Source organism: Aethalodelphis obliquidens, unplaced genomic scaffold (assembly GCF_003676395.1).
Source record: "Aethalodelphis obliquidens isolate GAN/ISIS:26980383/991018 unplaced genomic scaffold, ASM367639v1 scaffold102, whole genome shotgun sequence".
Taxonomy (NCBI): domain Eukaryota; kingdom Metazoa; phylum Chordata; class Mammalia; order Artiodactyla; family Delphinidae; genus Aethalodelphis; species Aethalodelphis obliquidens.
The window spans coordinates 764,006-777,988 of record NW_020838046.1 but is presented as its reverse complement, the minus strand read 5'-3'; the positions used below and the strand labels follow the sequence as shown (position 1 = coordinate 777,988).

General features: G+C 49.0%; 1 protein-coding gene across 11 annotated transcripts in view; it reads right to left on the bottom strand.

The window, feature by feature from the left end:
• TBC1D9B (TBC1 domain family member 9B) overlaps positions 1–13,983 on the bottom strand; it is a 44,187-nt gene that overhangs the window by 17,649 nt on the left and 12,555 nt on the right. For all 11 annotated transcript variants that reach the window (XR_003430707.1, XR_003430706.1, XM_027096473.1 and 8 more), the window contains exons 5-7: positions 12,828–13,086; positions 11,123–11,330; positions 8,425–8,637 (exon numbers count right to left, since the gene is read on the bottom strand). Coding sequence is in view for 9 of the 11 variants with exons in the window: in XM_027096473.1 (XP_026952274.1) it covers positions 8,425–8,637; positions 11,123–11,330; positions 12,828–13,086 (680 nt within the window). In the remaining 2 variants the exon portion in view is untranslated. The remainder of the gene's footprint in view (positions 1–8,424; positions 8,638–11,122; positions 11,331–12,827; positions 13,087–13,983) is intronic.

The window sequence follows — 13,983 nt, the reverse complement described above, 5'->3', positions numbered from 1 at the left end:
GGGAGTTTGTTCCCTAGCCCGGGGGTCAGGTGGAACAGAGTCAGTGCCCACTCTGTCTGTCCTCCTCTCAGCTCGCTCCCCAAGTGCCCACCAGCAGGAACAACACCGCTCTTGGGTGGACACTGGTCACTGGCTCCCTTGAATCCACTTCTCCTTCTGCCAGCAGTGGCTTCCAATTTTTTTTGGGCGCAACACATCTCTCTCCACTCTTGGACCCACACTTTGTGGAATCCACTGAGGTTTGCGGTGGTGGCCACAAGCTAATTAGCATTTCCCATGCCTGCGGGGACTTCGGGTACTGTGTCAGCCACTCTGCAGGGAATGTCAGGATGAGCCACGGAGGGTGCAGGGGCTGCACCACCATGCTGGTGCCACACACGCCCCGGGGATGACACTCATCCAGTGGAGACAGCCCAGCTCTGATGATAGGCGGCCAACTGTGTGGACTTCTTGGCTTCGTGGGCCAGTGAGCTCCCCTTCTGCGTGCTCCGGTCTGAGCTGAGTTTCTGCCCTTGTGCCTGTCAGCTCTGATCCCACTGGCTGTGGTCAAGCAGGGGTGCTGGACGCCTCCCCCGAGACTTTCACCCTCTCTGTGTTCCACATGAGAACCTGTACCACAGCTGTGATGACTTCACAGGGAACACATGCTAAACTCATCAAGCTGTGCTATTTCAATATGTACAGCATATTGTATATCAAATTTACCTCAGTAGAACTGTTTTTAATAAAAAGGAAAAAAAAAAAGAGAACTCTGCTAAGTTCATATCCACAGCCTGCCCCTCTGCCCCTGGCTGGTGTTTTCAAAATGGATTTTAGATCAACTAAAATACATTTTCATGACAAACTGCCCGAATCCAGGGACATGACCCCAGTCCAGACCCCAAGCATCCTGATGCAGAGAGTCTGCTTCTGGCTCGAGGTTCCCTGCAGGAACAAGGACACAGATGGACTTGCAGGCCACAGAGCACTGCAGAGAATCAGAAACCTCAGTGCCGGAAAGGAGATTGACTCGAGGATGTGACCTCAGCAATAACCATCCTTCGTTACAGACAGGTTCCTGGGGTGATGGTGAGCTCACAGACCCATACTGCCTGGGAATCCAGTCTCCCTCTCCTTCCTCTTGGTAACTGTCTCACACATTTTTCCAGTGCAAACCTCCCAAACCATCCATCTTCCTCACTTCCTACTGCCAACTACTGAACTGAGCAAGCAGAAGCAGGAGCAATCGGACAGCCATCCACGGTCACCCCCACCGGTCCACCTTCCCACAACTGTGGCCACGCATGCCAGGCCCAACTCTCCCCCGACTCGAGCCCAAGATCCTACCGCTCTCGCCTCCAGGACCTTCTTCTGTCAACTGGCCCCTCTCCACTGGATTAATTACCATCAGCATAGAATCATGCTGTTGTCCCTACAAGCCCTCCCCGTTCTTCAACTGGGTGGTGCTCACATGTTATGTCCACTTTTGCGAAAGTGCATCAAGTTGTGCACTTAGGATCCATGCACTTTAGAGTATATACGTCACACTCCAATTACAAAGTCACACCCTGAAGGGACCCCTGTGATTCTCAGCTGGCCTTTCTACAAAGTTTCTGGAAAGAGTTGCCTAAACTCACTGTATCCTTTCCCTCTCTTTCCAATTTTTTCTTGAGAAAGTGTCAGAAAATGTATGTTTATGTTCTAACAGTTACCTTTATACTAATGTCTTTATATAGTACCCTGGGTCCCCTCTTTTTAATACACTGGACTCCCTCCTAGGGGCAATACTAAAATTAGCAAGTAGCCCTGATCTTCCCCCTCCACTCCTTTCCCTGCCGACATATAATTGAAAGTGATATACCTTGCTCTTACTTAATAAGGCAGTCAGTGAGCTTATTCTACTTTCCATACCTTCTTTTCTCATGTTTTCATTGTACTCTATGTATTCAGAGCATATAAAATTACACATGACTTGTCACCTTTATCCTTGTTATCTAGTCCTATTTCTACAGCTAGATACATTCAATGCTCCCACCAGACCTTCTGCCAAAGCCTCTTCCGTCATTTCTTGGTTGTCTGAGGTTGTTCACTATTAGATGCCTCAAAAGCTGATAGCTTCTGTGAATTCCTGCATGCTCCTGACGGTCTGTGGTTTTGATACCTGAACATCAGTTTGCCAGACAGAAAATCCTAGGGTCACAGCTTTTTTACTGTATATCTTACAAAATGTTACTCTATTTGTATAAAATTTTGCTATCAAAATGTCTGATGCCTGGGCTTCCCTGGTGGCGCAGTGGTTGAGAGTCTGCCTGCCGATGCAGGGGACACAGGTTCGTGCCCCGGTCTGGGAAGATCCCACATGCCGCGGAGCGGCTGGGCCCGCGAGCCATGGCCGCTGAGCTTGCGCGTCCGGAGCCTGTGCTCTGCAACGGGAGAGGCCACAACAGTGAGAGGCCTGTGTACCGCGCAAAAAAAAAAAAAAAAAAAAAAAAAAAGCCTGATGCCTCTCTGATTTTCATTCCTTCATAAATGACTTGGTCCTTCTTGACTGGTTGCCCCCCCCCAAATTTTTTTTTTTTTTCTGTACTTACAGGAGGATGTTGTATGTATGGGGTAGCTGTTTGCACTGTACGGTTGGGGGTCTGTCTTCTGGTGCAGTCTCTCTATGGAGCCCCCCTCCAGGACTTCCTGATCTGTCTCCTCTAGTGTCAGAAGCTTCTCTCTCTTTACCCCTCAGTATTCCTGCCCTGCTCAGTTCCAGCTCTTTTTTCCTCAGGGAGGGCTCTTTCCTTTTGGAAGGGAGTTTTTGTTGGGTGTTTTAGATTTGTCCTAGCATTCTCTGATCTTCCCTTAGCTCGTCAGTGGATTCCCATGTTTTGTGTTGTTGGTTAACTCATCTGTGAGCTGGAGCCTGAGAAATATGCCTGCAGTTTCACCGGTGGTTTCTCTTAGTCAGTTGCTGAGGTTTCTGTTCAGTGGGTAGTCTCTTTTGAGGAGGGTGTGTGTGGGGAAGTATTTTTGGTGATTTCTGGATTCCTTGGCTCTTGGGACTGTCAGAACCCTTTTTCTCTTCCCTCCACTACCACAGCACAGCTGCTGATTCTGTATCTGTAGAATAATGCTGCAGTTGGTGGTCTGGCCTCACCTACTTGTAGTCTGGGGTTTGTAAGATACCCTTTCACCTGGCTTTGTTAAAGCTGTTGTCTGTGGGCTTTTATTTTTACTCTTAAAGTTGCTTTGTGCATTTTAATGGAAAATTTGGTAAGGTTTAAAAAGCTACCCCAATAACCAACAGCTTATCCCCGTTGAAGGCCACTCCACCGGGCTTTTCTTCCTGTTCTTCCACTGAACAACTCTTGAAAAGGCCACCGTGACCTCTACTTGCCATCTCCAGTAGTCAATTCTTAGTTCTTATGATACTTGACCTCAGATCCAAACTGAACTCTTGACTGCTCCTTCCAAAACTGCTGTTCCTCATGTCATTAAATGGTGATTCTATTCTCTAAGCTGCTCAGGCCAAAAACTATAGGGTCATCTTTTTGTAAACCCTTCTTTATCCCATACCCTCCATCTAATTCGTCAGTTCTCTCAGATCTACCTTCGAATTATATCCTGTACACTAACACTGAACAATCTGAAAAGGAAATTACGAAAATGATTTTATTTACAATAGCATCAAAAAGAATAAAATACTTAGGGATAAACTTAGCCAAGTAGGTGAAAGACCAGATGCTGTATGCTGGAAACTAGAAAATGCTGATGAAAGAAATTAAAGATGCAAACAAATGGAAAGACATTTTGTGTTCATGGATTGGAAAACTTCATATTGTTAAGATGTTAATATTACCCAAAGTGATCTATAGATTCAGGGCAATTGCTATTAAAATCCCAATGACATTTTTGCAGAAATAAAAAAATCTATCCTAAAATTCAGATGGAATTTCAAGGGACCCCAAATAGCCAAAACAAGCTTGGAAAAAGAACAAAGTTGGAGGTCTCAAATTTCCTGATTTAAAAATTTACTATAAAGCTAGAGTAGTTAAAACAGTATAGTACTGGCGTAAGGATACAGACCAATGGAATAGAATTGAGAGCCCAGAAATAAATCTTGCAATACATACGTTCAACTGATTTTTGACAAGGGTGCCAAGACCATTCAACGGGGAACAGATAGTTTTTTGTACAACAAATGGCATTGGAAAACTGGATATCCACATGTAAAATGGTCATGGACATTGGACACCTATCTCATACCATTTACAAAATTAACTCAAAATGGATCAAAGACCTAAATGTAAGAGCTAAAACTACAAAATTCTTAGAACAAAACATAGACATAGAAGAAAAGAAAAGCGTATGGCAACTATTTCTTTGATATGACATCAAAAGCACAATAAAAGAAAAATAAATTGGACTACATAAAAATTTAAAACTTATGTACATCAAAGGACACAATCATCCTCAATCAGAATGAGAAGGCAATCCATGGAATTGGGGAAAATATTTACAAATCATGTATCTGATAAGAGGTTAATATCCAGAAGTTCTACAACATGACAACAAAAACAAACAACCCGATTAAAAGAAATAGGCAAAGGACTTGAATAGACATTTCTCCAAAGAAGATATACAAATGGCCAATAAGATGTGAAAAGATGCCCAATGTCACTAATCACTGGGGAAATGCAAATCAAAACCACAATGAGATACCACTTCATATCCATTAGAATGGTTATTGTAAAAAATAACAGAAAATAACAGTGTTGGAATGGATGGGGAAAAACTGGAACCCTTATGCATTGCTGATAGGAGTGTACAATGGTCTAGCCACTGTGGAAGATGTTATGGCAATTCCTCAAAATATTAAACACTGATTTACCAGATGACGCAGCAATTCCACTTCTGGGTACATACCCCCAAATAACTGAAAGTAGGGTCTGAAGAGATATTTGAACACCCATGTTCATAGCAGCATTATTCACAACAGCCAAAAGGTGACAGTAACTGAAACGTCCATTAAAAGATGAATGGATTGCCCTGAATCTATAGATCACTTTGGGTAATACTAACATCTTAACAATATGAAGTTTTCCAATCCATGAACACAAAATGTGGCATATGTATACACACACACACACACACACACACACACACACACACACACACACACTAATGTATTCAGCCTTAAAAAGGAAGGAAATTCTGACAGATTCTATAATGAAGATGAACCTTGAGGACATTATGCTAAGTGAAATAAGCCGATCACAAAAGCCGATCACATTACTGTATGACTCCCCTTATATGAGGTACCTGGAGTAGTCAAATTCATAGATACAGAAAGTAGAACGGTGATTGCTGGGGCCTGGGGGTAGGGGCTTGAGGGTGGGAAATGAGGAGTTAGTACTTAATGAGTACAGAGTTTCAGTTTCCAAGATGAAAAAAGCTTTGGAGATGGATGGTGGTAATGGCTGCATAACAGTGTGAATATACTTGATACTACTGAACTGTATACTTACAAATGGTTAAGATGGTAAATTTTATGTTATATGTATTTTACCACACACACACACACACACATAAGCACACAAATATATATATGTATCCTGAATTTAACCACTTCTCACCAACTCCACTGCTACCACCCTTGACCAAGGCTCTATCATCTTGTGTCCTGAAAACTGTTAGAGCCTTCCAACTCATCTCTGCTTCTATTCTCGTCACTCTCTAGTCCAGCTCTGTTCTAGAGAAATATAATGAGAGCCACACACATAATTTAAAATTTTCTAGTAGCCACATTAAAAAACATAAAAGAAATTGTGAGGTTAACTTTAATAATATATTTTATTTAATATAGTAAAAGTATTATCATTTCAACATGGAATCAATATTAAAAAAATCAAGCTATTTTACATTCTCTTTTTCACACTGAATCTTCCACCTCTGGTGTGTAGTTTATGCTTACAGCACATTTCAGTGTGGTTGCCTTTCAAGTGCTCAATAGTCACGTGTGGCTACTGTACTGGGCAGCTACACCTCTATTCCATTCTCAATATGACAGCCATAGAAATTCTACTAAAACATAAACAGACTGTGTCCCTACTCTGGTCAAACTCTCCACTGGCTCCCATCTCACTCAGAGTCAAAGCTAAGTACTCCCAAGGGCCTACGGACACTACATGACCTGGCTTCCCACTCCCTCTCTAATTTCATTACCTGCACCCTGTCTCCACTCATCTCAGCAGCCTGTACCAAGCTCAATCCTGCCTCCAGGCCTTAGCACCTGCCATTCCCTCTGCCTCGAATACCCTTTCCCCAGATACCTTAGGGCTGTTCCCTTACTTCCTTCAAGTACCACTTGATCAGAGCCCCCCGCTTCCCCTAGCAATCCTGATCCTTTCACCCTGTTTTATTTTTATCCTTGGCCCTTATTGCCACCTGACATATTGTATGTTTATTTGCTTATGGACAGTCTCTCTCACTAGAATATAAGCTCTAAGAGGGCATGAATTTTGTCTAATCTGCTCTATTCCTAGTGCCTAGAAGAGTTCCTGGCACCTACTGGGAATGCAACAAAATGTGTTGGGTGAACGAAGGGCAGGTGCTTGGAAGGGGCCACTGGGCCAAGCTTACACTGGCTGGTCAGGCCCTGTCATTTGTTGCACTGTGCCTTGAGAAGGCAGCTCAACATTCCTGCTCACATCTCTTTTCATCCAATCCAACCTCACTGTTTCTTGAAATCCCAGATCAAGCCCAACCTCCTCTAAGAAACCTTTCTTAATGTCTCCACTGCACACTGATTCTGCCCACGCCCTTCCCTTCCATTCCTTATCTATTTAATAGTTGACTGAGCATCGATTACAGGGGTGAAAAATTTAAAGGCTTTCATGGGCCAGACCAGGTGGGGTTCTGGGGAGCTGAAGTGTACATGCCACCACTCAGCTCCAATGCCACTCAGTGGGAATGTGGGCCCTGTAATGTCAGGGCCCCTGATTTTTCCAGAGCAGCCAGATATGTGGATTTTTATATGGACTCTTCTAATCATGAAGTGTTTTCACAAATCCAGATTGTTAATAGCACACACATCTTGTCCAAGATACCAAGAAGCAAGGGAGTGATCAAACATGGCCAGGGTGATGTCAAAAGGACTCAGATGTCACCTGAATAAGCTTCCTCTGGTCACAGATGGAATGAGGATAATAACTGTCATGGACTGAAACACATCAAGTTGCTTAAATCTGTAAGTTCATAATTATACTAAAAAGTAAACATAAAGAACTGAATTGGTCATATTTTGAGGATATTTGAAAACCAAATTCATCATTTTAACAACTGGTAAATAAAAAAAAGATTTATTCTGCCTTTTCTATATGAACTGTGCCTCATGGTAACCAAATAGTTGTTGAGGGTAAATTTCTCTATATGGAAATACTCCAGCTAATGAACAGAAGGAATGATAGAATTAGAGTGCCCCCATTTGCAATCCTAATGAGTTACCTAATGAATTATCTAGGCAATGCTTGTCAATGACTGGTAACAGCACATAATCAGGTATTGCATACCTGTTGGTGGAAGTACACAGCACCTCAATCCTGCCTACAAGTGGACCTGCCCCCCACTCCCCAACACAAACAATTGAATCCAAATCTAAGCTGGATCTCATTACTAAACCACCAACTTACAAGAACCAGGGCACAAAAGAATCCGTTAAGCGTTTCCAAGAGATGCAATCAGCAAACACCAGACTGCGAGAAACTCTATAGCACAAATGACCCAATTCCTTCAACAAAATACTGCAAGAAAAGAAAAGAAAAGAAAGAGAGAGAAAGAAAGAGAGAGAGAGAGAGAGGGAGGAGTAGAAACCTATAGATAAAAAGGGATTATACCAACCCACTGTAACATGTGTATGACCTATGTGTACCTCAATCCAAATGACTAAATTGTAAAAAGAACATGTGCATCTGGGGAAATGTAAATACAAGTTTTTGATGTTAAAGAATTATTGTTAATATTGTTGGTATAGTAAAAAGATTGCAGTAAAAGGTAACCCTGTAAGAAAGATTGATGGGAGAAATCAATCTCCCAACAGGTAAATAAACACAAGCTGGACAGGCCTAAACAGAGGGCTCTCAGTGCAGCAGAGTTCATAAGGGACAGAGATGAGGGTGGCTGGGCCAGGCAGAGAAGGCTTCTTATGTGGAATAGGACTTGAGGCAGGCAGGGGTGACGCTCAGGAGGACTGGGGCACGTCTCGGCGTACAGAGAGGGCTGTGACCCTAGGCATCGCGTGTGTGGCCAGGACACCTGAGACTGGGGCTGGGTTAGGTTTTCCACCCTGCACCAAGCGGGGACCCTCCCCACCCAAGGCCCAAGGCAGGTACCACAGGGCTGCCTGGGCTCTTCTCCTGGCCCGGACCCCCACCCCACTGCTCTGAAGGGCCCTCTCACCTCTGGGGCTGAGTCCACAATGCTGGCTTTCCTCCCCGCTCTGCTGTTGCCTGGCGGCTTGGATGGCATTTTCTGGAGGAAGTCAGAGATCCTCTGAACCAAGAAATCGCGGTCTTTCAGGTTGGCAAACAGGAAGGTCATTTTGCTCTTAGTGCTAATGGACAGAGGGCTGGGCAGGACACTGGAGCTATCAGCTTTTTCCACAATGGTCACCTGAGAAGACAAAAACACCATTTGGGGGTCTGTATCTTGGGATGTAAAGCCAGATGGTTTTGTGAAGCTGAGAGCATGGTGGGCTTAGGTCGTCTTCTCTCAGGCATGGGGCAGGGAGTGGACGAGGGGCTCTCCAGGCCTGGCCGATTCATATTCTGACTCTACCGCTTGCTGCTGTGTGAGTTACATGCATGTCTGAGCCTCATTTTTTCAGCTGTTGATGGGTGTGAACATATCAGCCTTGCAGGACCATCAACAGGATGGTGACACAGAATGTAAAGCCTGAGCCCAGCTGCTGGCCCTGATCAGCTTCCCCAAGATGGACAGTCATGTCCCTGCCCTAAAGCACAGTGAGCAGCCCTGCCTGCAAGCCCTCCTGAGCACTCATTCCCTCAGCACTTCCTGATGTGCGTCCTGGGCCCAGTTCTGACTGTGAGGTGTGTGAACAGAGCAGTACAAGTGTGCAGGGCATAGGATAGGCTTTTAGGGGGCAGGGCCTGCAGCCTGGGGTGGGTACAAACAATGGACATGCAGGCTAATGAACACGGTCACCAGGGCTGGTGGGGGCCACAGGGCAAGCTGGGAGGCCGCTGGGCTGCTTCCTGTTGAAGGCACCTCTGGGGAGGCAGTAACTGAGCTGAGACCCGGTGCAGCCAGACGAAGAGCTAGGGGAGAGGCCAGCAACCACCCTGAGGAGGGGGCTGGACTGGCGTGATGGACAAAGAAAGACCGGAGAAGCTGGGGCAGAGTGAGAAGGGGTGGGCTGTGTGTGTGTGTGTGTGTGTGTGTGTGTGTGTGTGTGTGTGTGCGCGCCTGTGTGTGTGTGTCTGTGTGTGTGTGTGTGTGTGTGTGTGTGTGTGTGCGCCTGCATGTCTGTGTGTGGCAACTGGAGATTCTTCTAATCACAGAAGATACCGGAGGATTCTACCCAGGGTGAGCAGATTTTTAAATTATGTTGGCTGCTGTGGAAGGATGGGATCTAAAGGATAGGTCCTCAAGCCTTAGGTGGAGACAAGGTACTGCTGAGGTGAGCCAAGGAGACAGCTTGTCTTAGATGGTGGCTGTAGAGAGGAAGGGACATGCTCTGGAGAGCAAACTGACAGGACATGCCATGGTCAGGATGTGGGAATGAGGCCAGGTCAGAATCAAGGATGGCTCCCGCTTTCCACCTCAGCAAACGGATGGAAGGGGTGTCACTTCCAGAGGCGAGGATGAGATTTGGGAGTGCAAATTCAAGAGCCCAGTGGACACATGAGTGTGGCTGGCATGAGTGAGGAGCCCCTGTGAAGCCCCCTGGCTAGGATACTGAGGTCAGTGCTGGGCAGGGGCCTCCATCAGGACCAGCTGCAGAGCCCCATCCCAAGAGCTTCCTGGCTCAGCCAGAGCTCTCTGCCATCAGGAATGTCAGGACTCATCAGGAGAAATGGAGCTGGGCCTAACATGACCCTGTAGCCAGCCCCCAGGGCTCAGGGTCAGATCAGTACAGCACCCAGGACAAATCCACAGACCTAGTGCCAAAGGAGAGCGAGGGGTCAGGGGCCAGCTCTGAGTCCCTGAGCCTGGAGCTGTGGCTCCTTTAAGTCCTTTGCCTCTGACTTCCCTTGGGGAAACTGAGGCAGCACACTACCTCACACCTGTTTGCAACAATACCTGCAACTTCAGGGATTTGTACAAAGGCCAGGGAGGTCCCACTGCTCTACATTTTAAATAGAAACAAAATACTGTGTTTTAGCTTATAGCTTAAGAACCTCACTTAAACCTCAATTAAACAGCCAGTATGCCCTGTTGGGCCATGAGGAAAAGGAGGCCTTGGAGGGGTGGATGGCTCTCCCTCACTGTCTACACCTTCACGGCAGCACAGGACAAATGGCCTTGTTTCTACCAGAGTCACTGTGGAAGCCCAAGAAACTGGAGAAAAAATAACTCTGATAGGTGAGAGCTAACCCCACCCTTGACAGGTGACAGTTGACCCCACTCCTGAAAGGGCTGACTTCCGATGACTCTGCTAGAGCCTGAGCCACAGCCAAGGCAGGTGTCAGGAGAGGAACAGTGAGGTGGCCCCTGAGAGTAACACGGGGCTGGGGTGGGATCAGAGTCCTCCAAGCCCAGCCAAAGCAGGGCTTTGCCAAAGTCTAACTGCAAGGCCCAAGGAGGCAGGACTAGGGGACACTCACCTGCAGGAGGCCACTGGGCTCTGACCAGGGAGGTGTGGGTCCTTGTTGAGGTTTTCGTATGTCCCACTGTGAGCTGTGCTGGCAGGCCAAAGCCCACCGTATCTCCTCACCAGGTGAGGTTGATCCCTGAGGGGGCATCCAGTGCACCCACTCCCGCCAGGGCCTGGTACAGGACAGGTGCTCGGGGAGCACATGAACCACCATGTGCCCTCTGTACTTACATCACTAAATCCTGAGGGGCTTCCTGGGCTGGGGACCTGGCCACGTGCCCTGGTAAGAGAGGGAAGAGCTGGCAAGGACCTAGGGCTCACCTCCCGCAGGGGTATGATGAGGTGGCAAGCATCCTCTTCCTTGCTGGCAAAGCAGATGTAGTTGCTGGAGATAAACATCTGGCCAGGGATGTGCAGCTTGTTGAATGGGGTCCACAGGGTGCAGCCTGTGTGGCCGTCCAGGCGCTCGTCCCCGGGCAGCCGGAACGTGGCACAGTAGCACTCGTTCTTGGCTCGAGCGTCCAGGTCTCTGGTGAAACCAAGGTGGGGGAGATAGAAAAGCAGACAAGAGTTGGGGCTAGCACACTCACAAGGCGGCCTCATGCCCTCGGTTTCCACGTTGGACTCAGGCTCGTAGGGGTCCTCCTGTGAGCAAGTTGTGCCCAGGGATCTCAGAGTTCAATAACACATGCACACTGAATGGTCAAGTAGTAAAATGTGGACATCCGTATGACCAGCAGAGGAGTGGTCAACAAACAGCATGCTCGGTACTGAGGGTGGGTGGTGCCCAGAGGGTGCCTGCACCCGCCCTGCTGCTTCTCACTAGGAAGACCAGCCCCACCTAGAAACTCAGACAAGGCCTCCCGACAGGCAGGTGTGGAGTCAAGACTAAAACACAGGGTGCTGGGATTTCCCCAGCGGTCCAGTGGTTAAGACTCCATGCTTCCACTGCAGGGGGCATGGGTTCGATCCCTGGTAGGGGAACTAAGATTCCACATGTCACGTGGTGCAGCCAAAAGAAAAATACACAGGGTGCTGTTGCTTAACGGAAATGTACACTCGCCAGTCCGATGGCTGTGTGAGGCAGGGGCCCGGTAGCCTGTTCCTCGCCCCCGCGGTGGCCCTGTCCTCGTAAACATCTCTCTCTTCCCAGCCCCATGGGGGCCGCTAGCAGCCTGAGCTCGGCCTGGCAGGCACACCTCGATGGACAATGCCAGAGACTATCAAGTCCGGCCCTACTCATTTTCTTTCTGGAAGGTTCTGAAAGCCACCATGTCACTCGCATCAGGAAAGTAATATCCTTGGACAGCATTCTGGTCCTGAAGGTGCACCCAAGAGTCTGGGCCTAGGCCACAGTCTCTGCACACACAGGTGTGAATCTGGCTGTGGGCCCCAGGGGCTCAGGGAATATCTGAGCTCCTGGCTGGCCTACAGGTTTCCCCTAAGCTGCAACGGAAGAGCGAGAACAGAGTGCTCTGGAGGGGCCAGCCCTAGTGAATCGTTCCTCTGTCTACCAATTCCCACAGACAGGGTGGCAGAGACCTCAGACCTGTGCAGGGCTGTCTCCTGGGGCCTGGGGTCAGGGCCCAGGGGTCCTGAGAAGAGCTGTCAATCATGGCGGGATGGAGGCGGTGTACCCTGAGCTGGGATTCTGAAGCCTTCCTGAAGAGGCCTCTGGGGATGCCCTGGCTGACGTGGTGGGGCGCCTGTGCTGGGCTCCACTGCTCACTTAGAGCTAAGGCACTGGGGTCTGGGGCAAGCTGCTCTACCTCCCTGTGCCTCAGCTTCCTGTCTGAGACCAAGGAGCCTGTGAGAGCCTCCCCACCCCAGGGCTTTGAGAAGTAATACATGAAGAACTCCCTCCACGTCAGCGTCAGCGGTAGGTTTTTCAGGACGACGCCTCTGTGAATCTCCTGGTGCCCTCCCCACTATCGAAAACCACCCCTTCACCTGGCCCCCTTTACACGCAGGGAGCCTGTGAAGGGTGAGGAGGGCACCTGCTGGGGGTGGGGGAGGCACAACGCACCGCTTCAGAGCCGAGATGTTGCTGTGCGGCCGGGGGGGCCTGGGCAGTGCTTTGTCTTCCAGGAAGCCCTCGCTGTCCAGTAGCTGCCGCATGGCAAGGTTGGCCAGCTGCTCCATGAGCTTGAAGGTCTCGCTGATGTTGAGGAACATGGAGAAGAAGAGCTCCTGGTCCCGGGTGTCCACACGGATGCTCTCAGGGAAGAGCAGCGTGGCATTCTTCTCCAGCCGTGTGACGTCCACCCACTGCACCACCAGGCTCACTGGACACCAGAGGGGACAGACACACCATCAGGTCAAACCAGCTGGAGGGCTGGGCAGGCAGGCTCCTGACTCCTGCCTGGCCCTGGAACCCATGTGGGGGAGCGGGCAGCATCTACTGCCTGCCCGTTCCCCACCCCCAGGCCCCATGCCTGAGCCTAGCTATGCTGGGACACCAGCTCCACGAGGAGGGACTGGGCCATCCTGGGCCAACCCAGTGCCCAGCCCCGAGAATCTCCTGGGTTTGCCCACCAAATGGCTAAAGGATGAGATGAATGAACAAACAGAGGTGAGCTAGCTGAGACCCTGGACTTGAGAAGCCCCACCTAGTGGGAGTGCACTGCTGTGGGAACAAGTCACAACATGGTGTGACCAGTACAGAGAGGATGCTGGCCCCTGCCTGATGAGAAGATGCAAAGGTGGGAGAAAGGCAGGGGAGGTTGTGACAGGTGTGTGTGCATGGCTGGGAGCCGGCCTTGCTGGGCCCAGGAAAGGCCACACTGAGAGCAGCTAAAGCCCTGGGGGCTCTTTCTGGGGGCGACATGCAGCAGAGTTCACTGGCTGGGAGTCTGCCTTTTGTCCTGAGGCCAGGGCTTCCTGTGGGGAGGGACCTGCAGCAGGTGGCTGCAGGGGCACACGTCCAAGGCACCATGTAACCTGGAGCCGCTCAGGGATGATGGGTGCCCGGCACTCTACTTGAAAGAGGGGAGGCCCTGTGCAGAAAGTCACTACGTGAAGAACTGTGCTAGTTGATGTATACATGACAGGAGCCCCCAAGAGCCCGGTGATGCCTGGTTCAAGTCTGGAGTTCTGGTCATGGGCCACTAGGTTCTGGGGAGACTCTCTGGTGGGTATGTGGGGACAGAATATCCGGGGGCCGAGGAGGGACAGCCCTCAGG